The sequence below is a fragment of the Poecilia latipinna genome, unplaced genomic scaffold, assembly GCF_001443285.1.
Source record: "Poecilia latipinna isolate Pla-1442-1.1 unplaced genomic scaffold, P_latipinna-1.0 Scaffold187, whole genome shotgun sequence".
Taxonomy (NCBI): Eukaryota; Metazoa; Chordata; class Actinopteri; order Cyprinodontiformes; family Poeciliidae; genus Poecilia; species Poecilia latipinna.
Genome location: NW_015112803.1, coordinates 298,858 through 325,587, shown reverse-complemented (window position 1 = coordinate 325,587; position 26,730 = coordinate 298,858). Strand labels below are relative to the sequence as shown.

Here is a 26,730-nt window from a genome sequence, read left to right as displayed (position 1 = left end):
CGTCACTGACGTTCAGACTGAGCAGGCGTCCTGCCCCCCACTGAGGAGCTACACTCGGGTATCTTCTTGCATCTGAGTATCTGGCTGTGGCAGCAAAAAACCCCAACAAAAAACAAACATATGTCATAACCAAAATGGTGGAGCATTAGAAAAAGACTCAGAGTTTCTGGCTGAGGTATGACTGTGTGCATGCGGCGGGGCTGAGTGTTTTTCCTTGGATGGTTAGTTGGAGCGTTGTGGCGTTACAGCAGTGGGACCGTTGAATGTTAGCTAGCAAGCAGGGATGTGTTTGTTTCTGTAGGACACCCCCTAGTTAGAAGATGGAAACGATTAGCACCACTGCATGTTTGTGTTAAGGCAGCTGTGTTATTTGATTGAAAAATGTACATTCTGTGCAGCAGTAGTCGTGAAAAGCTACGGTTAGCTTCATATTTCAGCAGTCAAAGAACTGGTGGCTAAGCTAAACATTAGCTTAGTGAAATTATGGCTTTCAAGCTGACCAGGCCGATTAAAACTGTTTATTTTTTATAGAAATGGTCTAAAATGCTTATGTTTCGCTGGAAATGTACTCAGTTATGACATGTGTGCATTATGAATTTTTAAAAATCTACATTAAGTGAAAAACTTAGTTTTTAAAAGCTCTCCTGAAATTTGTTACATGTCCAAATTTGATGTTTTCAGTTAGCAGAGAACAGCTTTGGGCTTTGAATGCATCTTATAATGTGTAGTTATTGTTTTAGGATCTCATAGAAGTCCACCCATTTGTTTTAAGATACATTATTACACCCAGACCCAGACAAGGCTGCACTAAACTGATTTATATTCACATCCTGAATATGGCTATTGATACATATAAATAGAGATATATTATTCAATGAGTCAGAGATCAGATCAGCTAGTTTCTCCATCAATCAGCAGAAGACAAACAAAAAAAGTCAGATTTATTTAAAACTATTACCTCTTTAAAAAAAAAACAGCAACACATTGTTTCCCTGCATGTCCTATATTCTGTAGAATAAAACAAATCAGGCACTTCTTGTTTTGTCTTTAAGAGAGGGGGCTTGATGCTGCCTATCTTCTACTTTTGCTTCACCAGAATCATGTTGTGGTCTATGTTGAGGTTTTTAGATGTTAGTAACAGATCTAAACTGAGATAGGTTATGCATTGGCCAGTGTAAGATTATAAGATTGGGCAAAAATACCACAGTTTTACAGTATCACTATATTTAGAACAAAAATAAATAAATAAAAATGTGGAATAGATCTAATTGCTTAAATAGGAAAGTAATGGCCCTATTTCCTAAAATACCCCTCAAAAATTTTTACAACATAATATTGTCAATAATATACAAAGACTTCATCAAGATTACAAACAATAACTACTGACTGATAAATTAGTTTACTTTTAGCTTCCAAGTGTTTATAATGTATTTTCTAAGGTTATACAAGTATAACAAGCTGATATCAGGTTAAGTAGTTGGGCTATCTGCTCATGGAGTCAACCTCCAGTTGTCTCCTTAACATAAAAGCCACTTGTAGCTTTCCAACTATAATTTCAAACAGTGTTAAATTAATAAGAGGGATGGGTCACACTCATTTAATTTCCAACCCAATAACCTTTTGTCTTTCATGACTGAAAATTATTATTTTTTTCCTTGTTAAAGTATATTAACCTTTTTTCAGCCAGTTGGCTAGCAGTGCTTAGCACCAGATTTGAGGAGGGTCAGTGCATTTTAGCAGTGTTGAATGAATAAAATCTTTTTATACAATAAAACCTCTAAGCAGCTGTGGAGGCGCCTTTCAAGGTCAAGTACAGTCACGTGTCTTTACACACAGTACATTCACATACTTTCACACAACGGCCTTTTATTTGTAACAGATACAGAAACTGAACAATCTTCTCACTCCCATCTCCAAGGGAGTAGAACCTAGGTGACGCAAAACATCGCATAACCACAGGGCGTGTTCTTCGATCATAAGCAACGAGCCTTTCCGTTTTGATCAGACGCTGTATAGATTCGGTCACATTCACTTTTGTCTGTAATGGTAAGCGTCTCCTCTTTTTTAGCGCAAAAAAAAAGAGAATAAAACACGTAAAGTCTGAGTATTTCTTGTTGGCTGATTTTCTGCTCCGTGTGTCAGTGCATTTTTGATTCATCGGCGACGACTCCTAGTCTTATCACAGCCCATGTGATTGCTGGAATATTTCAATAGTATTTTACTGCTGGTTGGTTTTAGGTCTATGTTTTCAGTTTTATTTATGTCTTGCAGGTTAAGCATGGCAGACAGAAAAAGAAAACCAGCCGCCTCCATCAAACCGATCACAAAGAAAGAGAAAGTAGAGCTAAAGAAAAAGGTATGCTTGCATTAGCATGTACTGTCTCTTCACACGTTTCACTTGAAGATAACAGTCATGCCCATGTGTATCAGTTGCAGTAATTGGTTACTGTTAAGCTTTGTTTCTTTGGAAACTGTAAGAAGAGGTAAATTGGACATAAGTTTGTGTTTTTATCTGTCTGTGTGATGCTGCAGGAGGAAGAGAAAGCTGCTGAAGTTTTTGAAGAATTTGTTGCATCTTTTGAAACCAGTGAAAAAAGCAAAGTGAAGACTTTTGTACGTGGGGGAATCGTAAATGCGACTAAAGGCGAGTATGGGATGTTTTCAGGGATGTTTGACCTCTGATTGGAGACTTCAGATGATACTTCCTTCTTTTCAGTGTCTGGTGTAATGCACTTGTTCATTGTTTCTGTTAAATCATAATGACCATTAATGGAAGTGTTAAGTCCTAAACTGTGTAGGATCTACAGTTTAATCTTCTCGTTACTTAGAACTGACAATGTAGGACTGCGTCATGTTACTGCCACTTGTACCTTCATATGTTTTGACTAAGAATATAAAAGTTGGTGTTTGGTGGGTTATACTTTCTGCAGAGGAGGAAGAAGCAGAGATCAAGAAAAGCAAGCTGTACCGACCCGCCACAAAGTTTGTCCCTGTGTCTCAACATGCCTCACCAACGTCCTCGTCTGACAGCAAAAAGTCTGTAAGTTTGTACTCTTCACATCTTTGCTGTGTCATAGTTTCAATTCATTTTCAAGTCTTCAGAACGTGCACCGTAAGGCAGCACTAAACGCTGTGTTCGCTGATGAACAGGCTTTCAAGAAGAAGACAGAAGAAAAGAAGAAGAGCAATCTCGAACTTTTTAAAGAGGAACTTAAGCTGTAAGTCCGACACATTTTTTCCAGCTTTATGCCTAAGTGTCATATGAATAATACATTATGTGCGCACACAAGCTTGTTATTTTGCATTGAAAATTTTCAGCATACAGGAGGAACGTGAGGAAAGGCATAAAAGGAAGAAAAATGACTCTGAGGCTGGAGGAGAAGGAGGCGGATACGGAGATCTGGACGTTCCATTATCGGGACGATCAAGTGAGAGTTGTTTGTTTTTCAGGTCTGATTAAGTATAGAAATAAAAATGAGAAACATCTTTGAATTTATTCATTCTTTACCCTATTGTTTAAATTGTGTCCCCTTTTCCTTGAGTTTGACATTTTTCTTGTCCCATCTTACTTATTCCTTACGTCCTTCTTTTGTTCCTTCCTCTATTTATTCTTGTCCTTCCTTCAGTACTTCCTCATCCCTCCATCCTGCCTTCCTTTTTTGTCTTTGATTTTTTTTTCCTTCATCCTCCTTTTCTTCCTCATCTCCTAGGCCTTGTGTCTGTCTTTTGTTCTTTCCTTACTTGGGCCCTTCATTTTCATCTCTTGCTTCTTTCTATACCACCTTGTTTCCTTCCGTCTTTCATTCCTTTCTTGTTTAATCTCTTTTTTTAATGTCCCCTCTTTAGATTGTCTCTTTCTTTCAATTACTTTCTTGCTTGCTTTCTTTCCTTCATCCTGTCCTGTCATGTCAGTGTCTCATTTTGCAGAGTCTACGTGCAAGTCCCGTTGTAGAAATACCTGACGTAAAGTCACTATGAAATTTTAATTACTTATAGTTTAAATGAACATAAAGGACAGAAGACTGTAAAAAAGCTGAGTCTGGAAATGTTAGATGAGAAACATGCAGGAGCAGTTTTTATTAAATGCCCCATCCGTTCTGCCCCCCAGTGCTGTACGACGACCTGACGGCCCCGGTCACCACTAACCTCTACATTAACTGCATTAGCCCCAAGGTAGCAGGAGTACACTCAGTTTTACTGGATTTAATGCTTTTACATGTGCACCTCTCACCTCTGTATTTTTTTTTTCTTCTGCTCAGATGAATGAAGACCTACTCTGCAGAGAGTTTTGTAAATATGGCCCCTTGGCCAGCGTGAAGATCATGTGGCCCCGAACGGACGAGGAGCGCTGCAGGACTTCAAACAGAGCCTTTGTGGCTTTCATGACTCGGAAAGATGCAGAGAGAGCCATGGCTGCTCTAGACGGTGAAGTGGACCTTCGAACTTGGTCCCAATTTATCGAACTTTCATCATTTTTGTTTAATCTCTGACAGCAATGTGTTTGGAACCACAGGAAAAGTGATTATGGGCTTTGAAATGAAGCTCGGATGGGGCAAACCAGCCCGCATCCCACCTCAGCCTCTGTACACACCAGCTGGGGTGAGGGTGGCACCTCCTCCCCCATCTGGTCTCCCTTTCAACGCTCAGCCCAGGGATCGCTTCCGCAACGACTTCACAAAGCCGCTGGGCTCGTCCAAAGCGGAGCTGGACAAGGTAAAGCCTCCTCGTCCGGCTGATGGTGTCAAGCTGAAAATGCGTTGATCAAGATAATGTTTTGGATTAGGACCTGAGGAAAGCATTCACACTCTTTGAACCTTTTCACATTTTGTTACATAATGGCCACAAGCTTGGAGATGTTTACATCTCTGTCTGTAAGCGACAGAGACGGCGCTTTAATCTCCACAACTTCCTGCATTTTTTTTCTCTAATGTTCTTTAACAAAACCTCTGAGGCCTTCATAGATCAGCTGATATTAAATTACACGTAACTGGACTCTATTTAGCAATAAAGAGCAGTTGGTTGCACTGTATTTTATAGCAAGAGTTCTAAAAGGCAGCTGAGTAGAAATGCACACTACAGTAGCTTCAATCCCATTACAAATGTGTGCAAAACACAATTTCGCTATTGCGGCATTTCCTTAAAATAAGGAACATTTAAAATCACACAAGAATACATTTGTTTTTGCAGTGTTGTTAAAAAAACGTGCCACGCCATCATCATCATCCTCCTACCCCTTCCTGTCGTCTTCTTCTTCTTTGTTGTTGATCACTTAACTCGTGTGATGCGAGATGCAGTTTTGCGAAATATACAAATTTTGATACAACTGCAAGGTTTTCCTCAGAAAACTCGGCAGTCATTTATTCAGCAACCCGTCAGGTTTTTGAGTTAAAAAATGGTTAAAGTTTGAGGAAATTTGAAAATATGACTTGATAATTATGCTTTATTGGAAGATTAATACCTGAACATGAACTATAAAGTCTTAAAAACTTTAAAAAAAAAAAAAAAACACATAAATAAATAAACAGTGCTAAGCCTGGTGGGGGGACAAGTAAAGCCAGGTGGCCCGCCAGGCTTATAATGCGGTGGGGGAAATTATTTAGCAAAAAAATCTGAGTTTTTATTTTCAAAATTGGTGTGTTTCCTTTGAGCAAATTAATTTTCATTATTCCAGTTTGTGCAAAATGTGAAACAGTCTGTCACATTTTTATTTATAAAACCTTTCACAGTTCTTGAATACTTAATGTTGATTTTTATGATGAAATCCCTACAAGTTAGATTTATTTGTGTAACACATTTAAGCAACAAGGGAATTCAAAGTGCTTTACATGAAATATAAAAAACACAATACAGTAACTAACATTTCATTTTGTCAAACGCCATCATCAAGAATCAGTAATAATTCACATCAAAGATACCGATAATTATTCCAGTTATTATTCATCAGAGCTAACTCTAAACAAGCGGGTTTTAACCTTGATTTAAACTCTGTACAATAATAATTTGTGGTCATAACTGACTAAATGTGTGAAGGTTTAAGGCGTCCGAATACTTTAGCAAGGTTTTGTAGATGAGTGTGAAAATAAAGGGTGACAGTTTGTTCGTAGATCTCTTCTGCATGAAGGTTGAAAATTTGGCCTTTATGATCATTGCAGTCAAGTTGTTTCAAATATTACCAGGCAGCTGATCCAAGATCGACAAAATTAATCATGAATTATTAAGTGATTTAAAAAAAGCATTCTGTTACTTGCTTATCTGTTCCTGCATTGCAGTTTTACAGGATGCAGGACCGTATTCAATTTCTCATGCCCTCTTTGGGCGCACGTCAGTAACTGAAGCTTTTAGTTTTGGGTTCCATAACAGTTTTTTCCCCCCCATACATGTTGAAGTTTTTACCATCCCTCCCCAGTTGTCTGATCGTGAATGCCTCCGTTGTTTTCTATGCTGTATGTATCCTGCAGTGTTTCATCTGTACAGGTACTCACTTTTTAATATCTTCACTATTTGGTTTGACTTCACAAACAGACTCTGTCCGAAGCCGTAGTCAAAGTGGTTATCCCAACCGAAAGGTACACACACTCTTCTTCCTACGACTGACCAGCTGTCATAGCATTAGTGTCATAGGACAGAGGCTGAGGCGCACTCATCTTGTAACCATGCATATTCAGTAGAAACTACATTTATTGCACTTTGCATACACACAAGTAAGTCACATAGAAAGTGGGGAGTTAGTAAACGTGCAGATACACTCTCTAAGGGCCGGGGGTTCGCATGGGCTGGCTGAGACACTGCAGACTGATACAGCTGGAAGGCAGATAGCTTCAATGCTAACCCAGTCAGGATGTAATTAGCATTTAGCGCTAGCTTTCTAGTACAGTTCAGGTGTAGATGATGCAGATCTAAATTTAGTTTAGTGATTGGGCTCCGACAATCTGCAGGAGCTTCTCAGGATATTTTACCTTTGAGTTGTTTCTCTATTTAATTGTTATATAGTTGACCATTGTGATCTTATAACTTTGTTAAAGAGCTGACTGTTATTTCATTGAAATGTCCAAATATAGCCATCCCTGCAGTTAGAATCTGCTAAGGTTTAAATTAGTATCCTCGACAAAAACCGGCTTTCCTGACGAAGCCTTAATCCAAGTAGTATAATCTCACACAGTAAAATGTAGGAAAATCGGACTGTTAAAATAAATGTTAAATGAATTACATTTATTTCGTAGGTTAAGCTTAATTTTTTTTATATTGTTATAGTTTGTAAAGCTCCAATCATGGCCCGTTCTTAGTTTTCTGGTATCTAATTTTTATTATTTCATAATGCCATGCAGTTTTTTTACATTAAAGTTTGCTTTAGTTAATTTTATTTTATAGGAGTCGTTAGGAATGACAATTTTGTAAAAAAAAAAAAAAAAAAATTGCTGGGAATATTGTTTTTCCCCCCACTCAACAAATGTATTGATTCTGAAGGTTAAATTGATTTTAATTATTGTTCTGGAATATGATACTGCGATAAAACACAAACAGGGTTTTACACATTTTTTATCTGGGGTTCCTGCTATTAACAGTCCCAATAATAATGTGGGGATACATGTTTGAGGTCGAGAACAGTTACTAAAGTTTCTTTAAGCCTAAATCAGAGCTGAAACAATACAGTAAGGCAGTTTTCATTGGCCCGTAGTTTAGTAAGGAGCTGATTGGTGTCTTTATGTTGTGTTTGACTCTGGTTTAGTGTGTATTCTTACTCATACAGCCATTTCTCCCCACAGGAATCTGTTATTCCTTATTCACAGGATGGTAGAGTTTGTGGTGCGTGAAGGCCCGTTATTTGAAGCCATGATAATGAACAAAGAAAAAAACAACCCAGATTACAGGTAGCTATGCTAAACTGTCACATAATCGTCCCATTAGAACAAAAATAAAAACAACTCGAGGTTTATTTTTGAAACTCTTCTTTTTTCTCAGGTTTCTTTTTGACAACAAAAGCCAAGATCACGTGTACTACCGTTGGAAACTGTTCTCCATCCTCCAGGTGAGTTTGCATGAGTGAGACGTGTTTAGAAGTCTTTGGTTTTATATGAAATAACTTGTGTGGAGACATCTGGTCTCGTGTCCCACAGGGCGAGTCCCCGACAAAGTGGAGGACGGCAGAGTTTCGGCTGTTCAGAGGCGGCTCCTTGTGGCGACCCCCCATCCTCAACAGCTACACTGAGAGGAGCGACGAGGGAGCGGCGGTCGAGGAGGCCGCTCCTCCCGAGGAGGAGGTGAAGAAGGGCCAGCTCAGAGCCGAGTACGTCTGAATCCGAGACGCACGTCGGCTTCCGACTTGATCCGAGCTGAATGTGTGACGCTCCCACCCACTCCAGGCACCGACAGAGACTGGAGACTCTCGTGGAGGAGCTGACTCCCAGCAGGGAGGATATCGCCAGCGCCATGTTGTTCTGTCTGGACCGGGCAGATGCAGCAGAGGAAGTCGTGGGGCACATTTCGGAGTCCTTTAGTTCGCTTCAAGTTCCCCTTCAGAAGAAGGCGAGTTCTGCTGTTCAACAGTATTCTTTTTCACATCTATCATGTTACAAACATGAGCAGAGATTAACTTCAGTTGGTATTTTGTGCAGAGAAGCAGAAAGTACATTCTAGAACGATGCTAGATTGGAGCATAACTCTGAGATGGAAACATCCCGTCAGCTGCTTCTGATTGATTCAACAGGAGCCACAACTGTATCTCCTTCCTGTCTGCTGTAAAATGTCTTGTCTCATCTTTTCGTTTTGTCACCAATCCCCACAGATTTCTAGATTATATCTCGTGTCGGACATCTTACACAACTCGTGCGCCAAAGTGGCCGGGGCGTCATATTATCGGAAATAGTAAGAGGCCGTCTTTGAATTCACTTTTAGAGCATCCATGTCTGTATTTGTGGAAAATCTAATGGGTTTTAAAATAATTCTCTGCAGTTTTGAAAGCAAGCTACCACAGATATTTGAGCATCTACATGCAGCACATAAAAACATTCAAGCCAGACTGCAGGCTGAGCAGTTTAAGGTAACATAAATCATTTGCTTCACCCAAAATAGAAGAGAAGGGAAAGCTGAAACCTTTTAATGTCTCCACAGCAAAAGGCCATGAATTGTTTTAGAGCGTGGGAAGACTGGGCCATATATCCCCAGCCTTATCTAATCCAGCTTCAGAACATCTTTTTGGGCATTGCCAAAGCAGGAGAGGAGGAGACGGAGACGCCGGAGGTGAGCTTATCTCCTCGCTGCAGAGGCGGCTGCTGCTTTGTGTCACCTTACCGGCCGGAGATGTTGACGAATACAATTGGACAAAGTGAGTTTTATGTCTCTTTGGAGGAGGTATCTGGTGAGATTGACGGTGCACCATTGGACAGAAGGCTTATAGACGGGCTCCCGATGGGGAAGACTCCGGTGGACGACATAGACGGCTGCCCCATGGGCTGGGACCCCCTGGACGGAGTCCCCGTTGATGACATCGATGGCGTACCCCTAAACGCTCCCATTGATGACATTGATGGAGTTCCCTGTGAGTCCACCGTTTAGTCTACAACTCTCTAGCATAAGAATTGTTACTTTGTCTGCTGCTTATCGAGGTTTGTTTTGTCCTCAGTGGACGAAAGCAACCTTCCGCTCTCCAGAGTGCCTTTGTCTAAATGGGAGAAGATCGGTGACACTGGTAAGTCGTAGCTGGACGCTCCTGTGACTAGTTTGACCCTGATTGGTTCTGCCTCTTTTCTTTCAGTCCAAACCGACTCCAAGTGGGATACTTTAGGGGAGCAGGATGATGAAAAGAAGGTTCACATTAGGTAAGGCTGAGTATTATCAAAAGTATTTCATTTATCTGGAAGGAAAGGAAAGTTTTAGTAACTTTAACTTTATCTGGCTCCAGCTGCAACTCACAGGACGAAGACGAGGACTCGGAAAGCGACAGCAGCGCCGATTCCTGCAGGTCGCCCAGCTATGAGGGGGCAGTTTTCCCCCATATGTCTGAGAGTAAAAGAAAAAGGCTGAGGGAGGTGGAAGTAAGTGTTTGCTCCATCATTTATCATAAACTGGCCTAGAGATGATCTCAGTTTTAGTTTTAGTCATTGTACACAAATTACTTTTAATAAATGTGTCCAATTTTCTACTTGCGAAAGAAACAAATGCTTCTGTTTGGAGAGACGCATACAACATCTTTTAGGTAGAAAGTTTTGTATGAAACAGGATTTTGTTTAAACAGTAAAACTGACCCAGTGTTTCTGAATCAGGTAAAGGTTATGAAGCTCCAAGATGAGTTGGAATCTGGAAAGAGGCAGAAGAAGTCTGGGATGAGCTTACAGCAACAAGTGGAGAACTACAGGAAGAAACTGCTGCAGAAGGTGAGCAGCTCCTCTTGGGATAAGTGATTTCATAAGAACACGTTTAAATTGTTATCGCTATCGTCATACCTTGTATGATTTACCATAAGAAACCAAATCAAAGTATTCTTCAATAGGAAACTGGAGGAGCATCTTCAGAGTTATGATCAGCTTATTACAAAATGTCAGATTTTCAGTTATGTGCGCCATCTACTGGATGAAACATGAACCTATGCCCTTTTACTCCCGCGCTACGTGGGAATGCAGTGCTAAAATACTCACAGCCACCAATTTCATTGTATTTTGTGTATTAGTTAAACTTTTGTTCAAATTGTCTGCTAATGAAATGGTTCATTTTGTGAAGAATCTGCAAACAAAGTTAGAGATCTTTGAGGTTGAGTCAGTTAAAATGCTTACACTACCGGCTCTAGGAGTTTCACAAAGGCGAAGAAAAGACCGAGAGGTCAAAGTCTAAAGACGGGCAGAGGGAAGAAAGGAGACACAAAGAGAGGAGCAAAAAAAACGAGGACGGAGACAGAAGACTGAGCAGTAAACTTGGAGAAAAGCCGAGGAAATCGAGGAGCATCTCTCCATCAAGGTAAAATATAAATTCCAAGAAAAAAAGCTCTTATTCCGTATAAATGAGTTCAGGATCATTTATTCTGCGCTCATTTTGCAGAACAAAGTCTCCCAAATGGTCCAAACGTTCCCGATCGCCATCTCCAGACCAGAAGGTCAGCAAATCCAAGTCGCGGTCCCCACACCGCTCCCACAAGAAGGCAAAGAAGAGCAAACACTAACCGGATTCAGGACTCTGACATCCGTCTCTTCTCTCGGCTCCACCTTCAACAACCCACACGAGACTCAGCACCTTTTTCTATTGTGAAGTTTCACCACTGTGTACCTACTTAGATATATTTTGTTTTTAAAATGACATGTTGCTGCAAACCGCCAACACTAAATAAATCACCGTTGGTGACAAACGTTCCTGTGGAAGACGTTTCCTGAACTCGGAGGTTTTGAAAAAGATTGCCAGAGAGAATTTGTGTTTGTGCAGATTTTTTTTTTATTGAGGAAATTCCATCATTTTGTTTACAAAAGCTGTAGGTTTACAGCGCTGTCATGAAATGTGCTTCTGTTGACCAGGGGATTTATCAAAAGTAATCTGTGTTTTTCTGAAATTTTTACTACACCCAACTTTAGTAACCAAAATTAGTAACGTCAAACACACTGAAACGACTTATTTTAATAGGAAACTTCCAGGAATTTGACGTTTTAATCCAACTTGACGTTTCACCTGAAAGACTTTGACCGTTTTGCTTTTGAAATTTGTCTGACCTGAAAACCAAGGAAACAAGGAAGGTGCTCATAGCTATTGAAAATAGATTTTTATGTTCTCTACAGTAATTGTTGGCCACACAGTTATAAACTTACATGTCTGAGCCGAGTTAGTTTTTGCTCAGACAACTTTCCTGGATCTCTAGATGCCAAACCGTTCACAGTCACCTGGTACGAAAGATTAAAAAAAAGGACAAGGAACCCCCACCTTGCCCACTTTGTACAGTCTCTCTCTGTCGTTGTCCGTCTTTAGGACTAATCTCTGCTGAACAGGCCTGCTTGCGAAGTGCTCAGTACTTTTTGACGTTGATAAAAACTTTAATTGCTCCAGTGAAGTCAGCAGAGAGCAGAACCTCCGTGTGATCGGTTTTCAGGGCTCCTGGAGGGAAAAAAAAAAAGCAACAATAAGCAGCACTGAAATTCAATTCCTCGCTCTGAGAAAATCAGATACGGGACGAAACGGACCTGAAGGTATCGTCTCGGAGTCGGTGGAGTCCAGGCTCTTGCGGTCCGCTTCCGGTTTCTCTGCGAGTGTTTCTTGAGGAACAATAAGATCTGGATGGGGGGCAAATACGGCGGAGGTGACCACTGCGTTGTGTGCTGCAAGACAAGAACAAAACAAAAAAAAAAAAACACCTCAGAGTTAAGAAGATTAATACATAAATAAATGTATTTTGTGGGCAACACAGTAGGTACCTTTAATTCCTTCCCAGAAGTCATTGCGGTCTCGTCGTACAGACGTGAATTTGCTCAAATCGTGGTAAGTGCTCCAGATGTAAACGTATTTATCTTCTGAGCCGCTGACGATGAAGGAGTAGTCATGGCTGGAGGAAGGCACGAACAGTTTCACGATTAGGTTTTAATTGAAATTCTCTTGGAGACAAACACTTGACAGGCCAGCAGGGGGCACCAAAGAGCTGGAAAGATGGCTCGCATGTTTGGTCAGGCTGGTGATATTTAACATCTGACATTATAAGATCATTTTTAAAGAGATCAGGCTTTACATACAAAAGCTCCAAGAACAACAGAGGGAAATAACGTGAAATAAAAAATTAAAAAAATGAAGGAAGTTGAAAAAGAAGGACGAAAGAATAATGGGAGAAAAAGAAATGAGAATTTAAAGATAGGAAGAAGAAAATGAAGGCAAGAAATAAAGAATATAAGAGAAAAGAAGAAACTTGAACAAAAAGGTGGTAGGAAAGTAGCAAATACAGGAGAAAGGGAATGAAAGGCAAAGAATTGGATGATAACAAAATAGGAAGAGAAACAAAACAACTTGAAGGCATTTAGACATGAGAAAAGGAAATAAAGTCAAGAAATAAACTTTAACCTTCCTCCAATTTCTTTTTCTACACTTCCCCGCAATCATAATAATACAAATTTTATTTTTATTTATTTTTCAATTAAGAAGACCAGAAAGATATTTTTAACCCACTTTTCTCTCTATGAATGCAGAAGCAGCACAGATTCACGATTTAGTGTTGAGCGTGACGGGAACGTTTCTCACCTGAAGCTGGCTTTAATCTGGCTGCTGCTGTTGACGTAACCCTTGTACTTCATGGACAGAGACAAGTCCCTCAGGTCATAAAGGCGAATGCGGGAATCATTTGAGGTAACCAAAATCTGCCGGAGCGGACAGAGTTGGAGACGTAACCACCCTCACCGCAGCAACGTTAACGAGCGTTCACAGGGGAAGGGGGCCGTTACCTTGTTCTCTCCAGGCAGAGGCTCAATGCCGGTAATTTTGCGGCCCACTTTGTTCCTCCCTCTGGTTGATCTCACGTGGATTTGAGTGTGGTATTTCAGTCGCTGTTGGGTAACAAAGGAAACCCACATCAGATTCTGAATTTGCATGAGAACCGTTGCGATTAAACTGATCTTGGGGATAAAAGCAATAGGATGCCTCTGTGTCGTAGAAGATGCAGCGTCCGTCGTAGGTGCCGATGACGGCGTATTTTCCGTTTTGGCAGAAGTTGGCGGCGGTGATGAGTCGCGTTTGACCGTCCACCTCGTTCCACAAAGCCACCTTCTTGTCTGGAATGTTCCAAAGTCGCAGTTTGCCGTCCAGAGAACCGCTTAAAAAGTATCTGTCGTCCTACAAACAAAAAAGAAAAACTGCTCAACCGTTGAATTTATTCACGGTTCCTAATATTTGATACACGATCAAACTTATGCACACCCCTGTTAATATTTCGTTAAATAAAGTTGAACCACACGCTTTTTGTAACCATCGACAATTTCTGAGGTTCACTTCTGACTGAACACTTGACCTCAGTGTTTGGCAGAAATTGTAGCACTAAATTAAGAAGGATTAGACAATGTTCTTGTTGTTAGCTCCTCTCTGATGAAAACTTAACGACATTCATGAACTTCTAACTAGCACAGCATGCACGATTTGTGCCAAGACAAACACGCGGCGACCCGACTTACCCTGGGGTGGAAAGCGATGGCTGTGACAAAATCAATGTGCTGAAAGCAGCAGAGGCACTCTCTCCTGGATATGTGCCACAATCTAACCGTCTTATCCATGGAGGACGAGAGCAGGAAAAAGTTCTGCACAGACCACAGAGTGACTCATATGTAAAAATATAAATGTGTGTTAGGAGGGAGCAAAACGGTAACGGTACCGTTATTACCTTTGACCAGGACAGGTCCAACAGGTCGGCTGTGTGACCCTTGTACTTGCAGAAGGGGACTTGGCGGAAAGGGGCGTTTCTGTCTTCGGTGTCTGGGTCCTCTGGGGCAGAGCTTGCCTAAATAGTAGGTAAGTCGTTTAGGAAAATGTTCATGTAGAACGTTGCTCTGTATCTGCCATCAACACAAGCTGTTGGTGAACCAGAGCAGACGTTGCTGCACTCACCCCTGGATCTGTGTCAGATTTAGACGAGCACAGGCTTTCCTGAGAAGGAGAAGGAGAAACTCGACCTGGAGGACCAAAAACATCTGGCATGAACTCCGGAATCGGTCGTTTGGCTGCATGTTTGTTCACCAAAGGGCGCACAATCCACATTACTACGATGCATACCTTCAGTGTTGTACTTTAATCTCATATTATTGAAGTAGTCGAAGGCGATCTTCAGGACCCAGATGCGAACAATGTTATCCTGGCCTGCAGTCGCCAGAAGCCTCCCGCAATGAGAAAACTTCATCGTCCAAACGGCTCCCTTCAGAGCGAGACGGGCCGTTTCAAAACGGACGCCAACAACGATCCCCAATTTAGAAATGATTTAGTCTTACCGTGTGCTCTCCGCTCAGATCCTGCACAACCTTAATCTGGTCAAAGTCGAAGGGCCCCTTGAAGCTGTGAGCTGCCTTGAACTTGGCCGGTCTGGTGTAGGGCATACCCTCGTCGTCACTGGAGGAAGGATCATCGGGATCCGTGTGGAACACTGAAGAGCAAAGCAGAACTCAGATTATTAAAACAGTGCGAGATCATGTAAACACAAGACGTACTTTAAATCATCTAATCATGAAAGTTTGTTTGCTAGAATGAGGAAATACTTTCAAAAGTATTGACTCAGTGAGGCTTAACAAATACACACATTACAGGTGTTTCTTTGTGAAAATCCAACCCGAGTTTCCTTCTCCTAAGCAATGTCCGCTACTCTGTGTTGGTCTATCACATGAAATCTCCATAAAACAGTTTAAAATTGTGGTTGACCTTTGACAAAACGTATAAAAAGTAGAAGGCGAATGACTTTAGCCTCATAAATATCCCCATAGATTATGAAAGTTATTGTAAACTATCCATATTTTAAGATTGCTTGTTCACACAAACAGAACATCAACAGTCATTTAGTTCCTGTACCTTCATCACGCACGCTTTTCACTTTATTGACGGCTTTCTCCCCGTATTCCTCAGCGAGGTGCTTGGCTTTCTTCACAGATTTGCCCAGGAATTTTTTTAGCTGGGTCCTGGTTAAAAACAAAGACAAGCGCATTGCAATGTCTTACATTAAATCACGGATAGAGGGAGGGGGGCGGGGGGAGGGAGGGAGAGAGAGAGAGAGAGAGAGAGAAAAAAAAAGCAACTCGGCAACATTACGTTCTCTGCTTCAGTTTTCCTCCGTCCGTGTCCGTCAGCGGAGCCTGAGACTTTTCATCGTCATCCGACTGTGCCGCATCGTTACTGAGAAGAAGGGAAAAAAAAAAAAGAAAAAAAAAAGCAGCTTCCTTTACATGTAGTTAAAATGAACTGAAATGTAATCGGTTTTAATTCGACTCACGTTATGTACTCCTTGGTCCTCCTCATGATGTGCAGAGTGAGAGGGTTGATCCCTGTAGGAAGTTTCTCCTCAGCTTGAATCAAGGGAATCTCCTCTCCAGTGTCCAAGTTCTTGATCATGACACTGGCCAGTATTTCCTGATTAAAATCACATAGAAATGGGTTTTAATGGCAGCAGAGACTCTGGCTGTGAATGCGGAGCTCTTGGGAAAAAAAAAAAAAAAATTTAAAAATCAGCATAAACGTATTAAATTCTTGCTGGAACTCCGCATTGGATTCACTGGAGTTTATAACTAAATGATTTTAAATGCTGCAGTGCGAACTGTGGTCGGTCACACATTAACTTAGTGAGAAACGGCCTGGATAGAGACCGCAGCAGCAGCAGCACCATTTCCTCTTATCGCAGAGCGTCGGGTAGACAAAACCACACAGTTTGATAAGTGTGGGAAATCGAAAGTCACACTTTCAGCTTTCAGATCATCGACTGATTTCTCGTTTCTTTTTCTCCAACGTGAGCGAGTCGAGAAACGGAGCAGCAGACAGCGAGAACTGAAGTGCTAGTTTAAAGAAACGGGAAGGTTAAGGTGAGAATACTAAATATTCCATGTGGTTTTTGACTAATATCCATATTGTCCCTGCTGAATATAAAGCATCTCCACAACATGATGCTGTCAGAACAGTTTTTCACAGATTGTGGAGACTGTGTGTTCAGAGTGATAGTTTTACATGTAGCCCTAAAGTTCCACTTGCAACTTCAACAGCAATTGGGCAAAATTGCAAATTAGACTACTTAAGCTTTCTTTTAAAAATGTATTCATTCTTGCTACTCTTCAAAGTCAGATTTGTGGAGCACTCCTAATGGCTGTGGATTCCCGCAGCTCCTCTGGACTTTTCTCCTCCTGATCGGTCAGTTTAATCAGACTGATCAGTTGTATTTTCATTTAGAGGCATCGGTGTAAGGAGGCTATTTTTTTTTTTTTATAGAAATAAAAACCATGTATAAGCTCACTTCTATTTCACAATTTTACACTACAAGGTGTCATCTTATCACAATAAAACTTGCAATAAAATTTGAAAAACTTCCAAGGGGCAAATAAAGATCCTACAAATATCAGTTTTGATTATCGACACCTCACTTCACTACAAACGGTAACATCCTACTAAAACAGAACGAGTCTCACCTCGTCTGTCAGTTCTCTGCCAGAGTTAGAACGCGGACGCTGAGGGCCGGGGGTTTGTCCTCCACTCTGGGATGAGGCTGGTTCATCCTCATTTTCCTAAAGATGAAACAAATTAATAAAACACAGAACGCAATAGTGCATTAAGGAGATATACCTCATTTTGTGCAAAAAAAAAAAAAGTCCTGGTCTCCAGACTCACTGACCTGTGCCGTCACCACCTTGTCCCCACTCGTGGCGCTGGCCAGATCCAGGGAATGCTGCAGGTCTTTAGTTAGACACCTCACTGTGCTGGAGGGAGACATCAGGCCAGACGGCTCCAGAGAATCGCTGCTAACCGAACTCACCGCAGGTACTGGGCAATCAGACAAAATAAAAATAAATAACCCCACACATTCTCAAAATCAATGCCAATTGTTTTAACTTATGACCTTTCACCTCTGACGGGACAAGCTGCACAGAATGTACAGTTTTGTTCCAGTTATTGATGGCTGCCTGCATTTGGTGCCTGACTAACACTTTAGTACAATAAGCTGATCCTTATAGTGCCGTCTCTGCAAAATATAGGTTGAGCTAAGGATACACACAGAGATAAGGCTGTTACAATTAATTAATATATTAAATTAAAATAAGATTGATAAGTTCCATTTTGATAATATTTTTCAAAGGGCAATTTAGTTTACAGAGATTTCATAATCCATTTTATGAATGGTTTTGGTTGTGCATGTTTTTTTTTTTTTTTGTTTTTGGTTGCGTTTTTTTTTGAATATTTTAAATGTCTGTTTTTCTGTGGAGCGTTCTGTACAAAATTAAAGTTTAAAAGTTGAAAATGGTCTCAAAACGACATTATCGTTGGTCATTTTGAGATTTTCTGGGACAGTTTATCGTCCAGCAAAGTCTCAAAATCCCATCTAGGACAGCTACAGGTAGGTGAGAACTGAACAGAGCAAAATGCTGAAACTGAATCAAAGGTGTGTCAGCAGAGTATTGATATCTGGGTGTGAACTCTTATGTAACTTGATTTTTTTTTCCTCACATTTCCGGCATAACAGATGATTCTCAGTTGAGTCTCATTCTATTCACCATGTTGCACTTTGCTTATATCCTAAAAGCCTGGCATTTTAACAGGCGTGCGTCAATTTTTGAGATCACTTAAAATCTGAGCTGGGGAATAAGTGTGTGTCAGAATGTCACACTGTGACATGTTTGAAGAAATTAGACCAATGTTTACTGCTGTTCTGTTATTGATTTACTCGTGCTTTGACTTGTTCAAACAAACCGGGATCCCCGTTTCAGACCGTTTGTCTGCAAAACGCGTAAAACCGCTTGTACATCAACGACGAGTTCAAAGTCTTCACTTCTGTTTTTTTGAAGAATCATCCAGTAGTTTCTCACCTTCCAGTCCACTTGGCCTCACACATTCCTGAGACATCCTGGAGGGTAAAGTGCGGCAAGACGGTGGCGGAGGTCTGGGCGGCGGACCCCCACCAGGAGGCGGCGGTCGGGTGGGAGGAGGCTTCTTTGTGCTGGCTACGATATCAGGTTCTACTGTGAATTGTCGGGGGGGCTTCAAGGGCCCCGGCGAGTCTGTTGGAACCAGTCTGTCTGTTAAGGGAACTTGGTCCAAGATGTCTGCCGGTCTCTGCTCCTTCTCCGCTTCCGCCACCAGAGCGGCAGCAGCGTCCGCCTGACTGTGAGCGATGGTGCTGGTGAGGTCCGGAGGCTGCATGCGCTCTTGTGACTCGGCTGAAGGTCCAGGCAGAGTTGGGAGTTCGCCAGCGGCTAAGGAGATTTCTCCATTTGTCGTAACGCTTTCCTGTCGCTCCTCCGACCCCTTGACAAGTTCAGGTGCGACGACCAGGACGGTCGTCTCCAGGGGAACGCCCCCAGCTTCCGACTCTTCCTTTGGCTCGGGTTTCACATCAACCTGCAGCTGATCCAACAACTCGACCACCTCGCAGACATCGATAGCGCATCCCTTCTGACTCTCCTCGATGATGCTATCGATGATCTAGGAACAAAAACAGAAACAGGAGTTTATTCAAGAACGACTGCGAATACTAGCTCTCATGTCAAACGAAACTGCAACAGGAGTATGATCTTATTTTTTTTTTCTTTTAAGAAATTTATACCTGCAGAGAATCATCCTGCTGAATTTCCGATGCGGCACAGGTCACATTTTCTACTGGATTCACCAAACCCTCTGACGTCTCCTAATAAACAGAAATAAACAAATTTAGGCGTTAAAATAGCAAAGTAATTTTTTTGTAATATTTCATTTTGAAAGCAACATTATTCAGTATTTTAAAAATATATATTTGTAGGTTTACTTAATAAATAAGTAGTGATACCTTTGTTAGCAGTTTGAATATGGGCTTTAAAAATATCTACAAATCATCTGTTTTGGTGTCCCAACGCAACATAACATTAAGCCACAGAAACAAATACGCCATTTCAGTTAAAGGGATCTGCAGACAAACATATAATTTTATGCAGCAGATCTGAAACATTATAAAATATCAGATTAACCAAACATTTGCAACATCATCAATCATTGTTCCTGGAGAAAAGTTTTCTGTGTAACGAAGTCAGCTGCCTTGCTGCAAGGTTAGAGGCTAAACAAACCCAAATTATCTATGTTTGCTTTATCCAGCTATGGCAAGTTGGCTTTTTACAAAATACTTTACTTGATTGTATAGCTAGATATCTCCACTTTAGTCGAATTTGTGTAAAGGAATTTATGAACTTTACAACCTATCTGCAAGACCAATACCCGTTGAATCTTATTTTTGACTATGGCAACACGAAGGCCTTTGAAGAGATTTAGCCTTTCGGTTCTCTCAGAGTTGCACAATTTGACCTCAGGATGAACATGTAGAAACATGAACTCCTGGGAAACTGGAAACGGTAAAATTATGGCCTCCAAAGGCTTCGGAAGCAACAGTTGCTTCTCTAGAATCATTGAGACATTTTTTACTCAGTGCCAACAGCGTATTATAAAAGCAATTAAAACTGTGAAATGTCCTACACTTTGAAATAAATACAAACTGTCAACACTCAGAAATCAGTCAAGTGCTTCAGATAAACAGCACCTGCTGACTTACTTGTGTTTTAGTCTTCATTTCTTTGGAAAAAGCAGAGAAGTATTTGCTTTCCCCTGCACACCACCTCTATGTTTTAGTTCAGCTCTTTATTCCAAAAGGCTCAGAAGTCACTAAATGCATCATTTCAACAGAGTTTTGATTTGAAACAGACATACCTGAGGTGAAGGAATGACAAGCTTTGCAGGTGTCCTAAAATGATAGAGAGTTGAGATGATAAGTGCAGCGAAGTGCCACAAAATGAAAAACATGTCAACTTGAAATATTAAACAGAACAGAAATTACCCAGATGTTTTGTATTCCTAACCAGTTTTCAGGGGGAAAACATATGGGAGTGATCAAAATGGACTTAAAACTGATTACAATACACTGTGGTACTTAATGTCATAACAATACAAGTGATGCTCCAAATTATCTTAAAATTTTTCTTGTGAATATTTATCATTTTATCAGTCTTATGCACAGAAATACGGGTCTAAAATTAAAACTTTCCCATTGTGAACAAGTAAAATTTACTACACCAGTGCCACTGGTACAAAATAATCACATTCAATCATATTGTGAACAATGAATGCAGCTTTTACTGAATAAGCTGTAGGAAAGTTGACAGCAATGGTAATAATCCCAACATACAGTCAGTTTTGTTGCAACTTGCAGACATCATCACAGGATTCTTAGTATTTTTTTTTAACTCCGTAAGATAAACCATTTTTGCTCTTATCTAATAGGAATGTGCCTGGCCAAGTTTATTTGCCAAGATTGTTGGGCGTTATATTGAAGTTCAATGTGTGAATATGATTTCAAACCCTTCCGTCTGATATTTAGTAAATAGGATGGGAGAAAGAGATCAAATTACAAGTGAAGAAACCAACATCCTCCATGCCATGTTTAGTGTGTTTTATGTTTTTCTGGTTAATCCTGACAGATGTCCTTTTGCTGTGTTTTGAATCAAAACTAGGAAATTTGCACAGTAACCTTATCCTTCTGTTTGAGACCTATCCTATCATGTGACTCACATGCTTAGCCTCTCCCTCTTCCAACATTTACCAACTGCACAAATGAAGTACAGTATAACAAATTAAAACGTTAAGAAAACCAAACCGGCTAATGTTTATTTGAAACAGTTCATTTTTAAATAAAGCAACACGATTTGCACATTTGATTAACTAATATCAAGTGACAGATTATTTTAAAAAATACCAATTATGTGTAAAATTAAATTAAAAAAGGTTAACTTACTCCTTTGGAGACAAGGTGACGTCCTCTGGAGCATCGTAGAATTCTTCGTTGTCACTTGTATCTGACGCCATGCTAACGCCAGTTTAGCTCATCAGCTAGTCCAACTAAGTCGTTAGACAGCTGTGTACACGCTTAACCAGAGACTTTTGGGGTGATGTACATATGCGTTATCTCTTTATGCCCCGTCTTATCAAAATTAGCAATTGTGGCCGACGGTTCGGCGGAACAACCACTTTCCTGTCTAACCTAACGCCATAATGTTAGTCTATGCTAACCAGCTGACAGGCTAACAAATGTATTCCGATGCTAACGTAGCCTTCTGCCTGTTTATAAATCTGTCTGAATCACAGCAAAGCGCCCACCATGAAATCTGAAGTTAGAAGACACTTTCCGGCTGCAGCACCACTCTTGGATAGCTGTACAGCTGACGATGAGGCGAGGATCTACATCACAAACGAGCCGTTAACCTAAAACAACAATATTTTAACGGTGATTCCATGAAGTGTAAACGGGTGGGTCAAAAGGCGGGGCGCAGCTGCTTCTATTCCGCTGTTATGACAGTTCGATGTAGTTTAGAAACATTACTGCCCTCTACTGGGGTCATTAGGAACAGCAAGAGAGAGCAGCATGTCATCAGAAAAAATATAACAATAGAAACAGTAAAAATGTACAATGAAAACATTATATTATATTATATTATATTATATTATATTATATTATATTATATTATATTATATTATGCTTATCTTCTGAGTTGTTTCTAAGGTAAATATTTCCCAGGTGATATGTTGAAATTTTTAATTACAAGCTTGGATTAAAACTGAGTGTTAGACATGCAGTCTGCAATATAGAGCTCATAGCACAACTCCCAAGCACATTAAGTTTTCAGAACATGCCGATGAAAATATAACTAGTCTATGTGATTTGTTTATTTATTATACAGCCACACACAAAACTGAATTGAGTCAATGATTGCACTGTGCAAAAATCCAGAAAACAAACTCTACTTCCAGATGAAGTTGAGGTTTGCAGAAAAATGTTTATGAGCTTGTACAAGTATTAACTGCAGTTACCAGTTGGGGTAGCAGCATCTGAGTCAATGAGCTGGTGAAGTAATTAATTTACAAAGAATGCTTCTAAAAATGACAGACCACTAGGACAACATAGGACTGTAAACTTAATATTTGATTGTCTTTAGTCAGAGGTTTCTTCAACATCCTGCCTGGCACTGTGATAGGATGCCACACCTGCAACAAGTGTTATGAACTTTCCTTGCTAGTAAATATAAGCTGTAAGTAGTATTATAACAACATGTAAGTGACTTGGAATGACAGAAACTCAGCTGTGAAGACATACAATCACAGAGCAGAGTCAGAGGATCCTGAGGCGCATATAGAGTGCAGAGTAAATAGCTACTGACTTCCAAAACTCATACAGCTTTGAGATTAGCGAAGGAACAGTGTGCAAAGAACTTCCTGTAATGGGCTTCCATGGCCAAGCAGCTGCATGCAAGCCTCACATCACCAAGTGCAATGCAAAGCATTGGCTGTGATGCTGTAAAGCACAACACAGCTGCTAGAACATTGAAGATGTGCTCTATGAACTGGCGACTCAGTAATCATGCTGCTCTGACTGGCTCTGTGTTCAGTAGTTGCCAGGAGAACAACCTCACTTTATTTGGCCAAGTGAGGCTGTTCTTCTGAAATTGGACTCAGGTCAATAGTTCCAGAGAAAAGAAATCATGAGTGCTCCAGCTTACCACATTTTGAAAATGTCATGCTCCTAAGATTTTGCGAACAGTGTTGGGATGGTTCTTTACTGTTCCAACATGACTGTACACAAAAATGTCCATAAAGACGGATGAACAAGTTTGTTGTGAAAGAACTTGACTATCCTCCACAAAGTCTTGACCGCAACCCAGTAAAACCACTTCTGACATAAGTGTTGACTTTAAGCTAGTCTTCTCACCTAAAACCAGTGTCAAACCTTACAAATATGTTTCTTGAAGAATGGTCACAACTTTCTAATAACACTCTCATAAACCACATGGAAAGTCTTCATAGAGTTCAGGCTGCACAGATTTCACTCAGATTCATGTTTCTGAGGGCAAGTGAATCAATTTTTAGGCAATAAAGTACAATTCTACTTCAAAATTAAGACAGTACTATTAAATTTTAAAACTGACTCCCCATATATAGCTATGAATAATCTCTGATTAACTTAGCTAACTGTAGTACTAGTGCATGAATCTTACTTCTGCTTTTGGCATTACTACAAGTTATGTGCTGTTTACTTTAATGTAAAACATATCTGAGCTTTTGGAAAAAAAGAAAGAAAAAAAAACCTTAAAATATTGTAATACGGAGATGTGAAATGGATAAATAGTAGTCTGGAAATCTACCCATTTAAAGAGCACAGCAGTACGCCCTGTTCAGTCAGCCTCAACGTGCCGCACATGAAGCAGGCTCTTCCTAAAACCACTTTATTTAGTAACGGAAGTTTTGAGCCAATAGCAGAAGATTGCCAGACTCTTCCACCAATGGGAAGTTTCGATGTTCCCTGCTCAACAGTAAACGACAATAGCATTGGGTTATAGGGAGAAGAAGGCGGCTTCAGCCTTGTAAGTGGATTTGAGGGGCTTGGGAAGGAAAACAAGGACGCTGGTAACGTTATCGTGCTTCGAAAGGTAATGGAATATGTTACTTAAAAGTTTACGTAGTGAATGAAAAAACATGTAAAGTGATGGGAATATCGGACGTTGCTTATTTAACTGAACAAATGCCAGCTGACAGTTGGGCTCAGGCATCTGCTGGCTGTTGCATATCAATCAAGCAAGTAGACTAACTAAACCAACTAAATTATGGTTTGACACCGGTCAGTTACGGCTCACTAAATTAACTAAACCTACTAAGCTGAATTTGGAGATTTGCTTCCAACTTAATAATCATGTAGTAGTCGAGTCTTTTACCGAGATTTTAGGCTAGCAAGCGTTAACGTTAGTGTCGGCTAAGCTAGTTAGCTAGGGCTTGAATCCCAGAGGAGGAGAATGGACCGACATTGTGAAGGCAACAACATGACCAGAAAAGCAACAAAGATTTGACAGTGTTGACTGGTTTTGGTTTTGTCCAGCTACTGTCCTAGGTTGTTTTAATCGGTTTTAGTGCTAGCAAATAAGACCGCACTGTCGCTGAGAGACGACTTTTAAAAACAAAACATACCTTAAGTTTAAACACACTATTCTAGTTAGATCCGCCTGCAGCTCTCTGTTGTTTATCTTTGCTAATCTTAAAAACAAATGTCATAACAACCGAGATCAAATTTAAATAAGAAATCCGTACGCAGATCACATAAAGGGAGAGCAGCCTTTATTTCCCACTTTGAAAAAGCTAAATTAAGTTTAAAAACAGAAGTCAATTTATTTTTGATTACCTATTCTCACTGTAGATATTTGTTTACCCTTTATTTTGTCTAGTTATACACAAAACCACAAGTTGAAAATATAATTCTTCAAACCTTTTCTTCTGTTTAACGTTTAAATCAGTTAAATACACAACTGTGTTCTTTTTTTTATTTAAAACATATATTGATGTTAAGTTTATACTTTTAATTATCAGTTTTCATTTTTATTTAACTGTTTTTAATGGGGGGTTTTTTTGTTTTTTTTTTTTTACTGTGTGTGCATTCTGATGGATGTGTTTTATTTGAACTCTTGTTTATGTTGTCCAGGGCAAGTTTATTTATTTATTGAGGGAAAACCTTAATATGTGTTTTCTTGGTTCAATAAATCACAACAAATTAAAAGTGGAAAAATTCAGTATTTTTTTCTTGTAATGAATAAATAAAAAGTATTTGGCATAAATGTACACACCCTGTTACTATGCTAAAAGGAAGCAGTCATCAATAACTGGAGAAGATATGTTAAAACAGTGACTACAAAAACAACAAAGGTCAGAGAGGCAGCCAAAAAGTACTGGTTGTTCATTCTCTGTATTCTCTGATTTATTTTCTTCAAAAAAAAAAAAACATATACGCATGACCAAAATCTCCCTAATCCTGTGGTGGAATGCGTTATGAGTAGATTAAACCAAACCTAGACATTTTTTTATCAATGTTTCATAAGCTATATTCAGCAAGAAAACATATATTGTTTGTTCAAAGTCTACAGCATGTGGTTTTGGAGAACTGTCAACAACTGTCCATCTTTGTTACAGCACATCTGAATTAAATGATTGGTTCATTACTAGGTCTCTGGAGAACTTGATTAGATGCTCATGAGTTCATTTGATTTTAATGTGCGAAGAGTTGCATTTAGATTGCTGTTGGATTTTGACTCTTGATGTATTGAATTTGGAGATCCCCCTGGTCTAAAGCTCAATTTAAAAACACCTGTGCAAAAGAGAATTTGATAGACTTAAATAACTTTTGCTATGCAGAGTTTGAAAGTATTGCCAAGTCAAGATGTGGCATACTGATATACCAAGGAAGTCTGATTGCTGACTACCTGAAAAGTTTCTTCAAGAGAGTAGTTGCAGAGATTGTTGCACCTCTTCTTTGTTTTCAGTTTTGCTTTAACGAAGAAAAATCTAATGTGTTTAATATTGTTTTATCTGACTTGTAACTCACACGAAGAACTTTATTCATGCTGTGACTCGGGTTGGTCTGTGAAGAATAAAACTTATCATAGAATCGTCTAACTGCAGGCATTTCACTAGTGTTTCACAAATACAGAAAGTACACGATCCGCAACCATTTAAATAAGGTGAACCCCATTAAACAAACCCACATTGGTGCGTATATATTATTTGTTTAAAATGTATGAACAGGTGTGGGTTATTTATTGAAGAGAAAACAAAATGTTCCTGAACTGACTCATCCTGGTCTTCTGTATCTCCTGCCTCTTGGAAGAAGCTCAAGTAGACAGTGTTCCGTTTTTTTAAAATTATTATTATTTAAGGTGTTGAACTTGGATTTAACTCTGTTGAAAACTTTGCTTTGATTTCTTCCTGTTTTTGTCCAGGTGTGCTTTCGGGGAGGGAATGGATCACCCTGCACACAGAGGAGAGACGATGCCTGTCGGACTACATGACAGGTAATTTAATGTGTCACACTGTCATCATTTTATAATTCACTGAGAAAGTAAATTGATTGTTTTAGGTTTTTTTTTGTTTTTTTTTTCCTTTTATGATTTTCTACTACTTTTTAGCTGGTAAACTGTGTAATTAAACCAGCAGCAGATTGGCATTAGCATTACATGAGTTGGTTTAATCCCTGATTACTCAAAAGGAGACCTCGCCGCAGAC

At 39.9% G+C, this 26,730-nt stretch overlaps 3 protein-coding genes across 7 annotated transcripts in view; 2 read left to right on the top strand and 1 right to left on the bottom strand.

Moving 5' to 3' along the window:
* On the top strand, positions 1-11,869 carry LOC106946338 (U2 snRNP-associated SURP motif-containing protein). 2 transcript variants are annotated; one of them, XM_015030609.1, is made up of 24 exons: positions 1-175; positions 2,272-2,356; positions 2,533-2,644; positions 2,931-3,040; positions 3,151-3,218; positions 3,319-3,428; positions 4,109-4,173; positions 4,260-4,425; positions 4,514-4,713; positions 6,523-6,566; positions 7,764-7,868; positions 7,960-8,026; positions 8,115-8,284; positions 8,361-8,523; positions 8,783-8,862; positions 8,950-9,037; positions 9,109-9,237; positions 9,349-9,535; positions 9,620-9,685; positions 9,752-9,815; positions 9,899-10,031; positions 10,260-10,370; positions 10,781-10,947; positions 11,029-11,869. In XM_015030609.1, the coding sequence occupies exons 2-24, from the start codon at positions 2,279-2,281 to the stop codon at positions 11,147-11,149; spliced, it is 2,604 nt and encodes an 867-aa protein (XP_014886095.1). In that variant the 5' UTR covers positions 1-175; positions 2,272-2,278; the 3' UTR covers positions 11,150-11,869. The 2 variants fall into 2 exon arrangements, with proteins under 2 accessions (XP_014886095.1, XP_014886094.1); XM_015030608.1 differs by having other exon boundaries at positions 9,346-9,535.
* wdr44 (WD repeat domain 44) lies at positions 11,397-21,979 on the bottom strand. The gene is made up of 20 exons (XM_015030607.1): positions 21,431-21,979; positions 20,350-20,383; positions 19,223-19,303; positions 18,486-19,101; positions 17,297-17,445; positions 17,094-17,189; positions 15,914-16,050; positions 15,733-15,816; positions 15,496-15,602; positions 14,925-15,076; positions 14,713-14,851; positions 14,548-14,612; positions 14,324-14,440; positions 14,118-14,240; positions 13,591-13,782; positions 13,395-13,496; positions 13,195-13,310; positions 12,384-12,511; positions 12,153-12,287; positions 11,397-12,066 (listed from the first exon to the last, which is right to left on the bottom strand). The coding sequence occupies exons 1-20, from the start codon at positions 21,499-21,501 to the stop codon at positions 11,978-11,980; spliced, it is 2,733 nt and encodes a 910-aa protein (XP_014886093.1). The 5' UTR covers positions 21,502-21,979; the 3' UTR covers positions 11,397-11,977.
* A 1,965-nt stretch (positions 21,980-23,944) lies between these two features.
* The window catches only part of klhl13 (kelch-like family member 13), a 37,984-nt gene continuing 35,198 nt past the window's right edge, over positions 23,945-26,730 (top strand). For all 4 annotated transcript variants that reach the window (XM_015030614.1, XM_015030615.1, XM_015030616.1 and 1 more), the window contains exons 1-2: positions 23,945-24,116; positions 26,448-26,519. In XM_015030614.1, the coding sequence (XP_014886100.1) occupies positions 26,467-26,519 (53 nt within the window). In that variant the 5' untranslated portion in view covers positions 23,945-24,116; positions 26,448-26,466. The remainder of the gene's footprint in view (positions 24,117-26,447; positions 26,520-26,730) is intronic.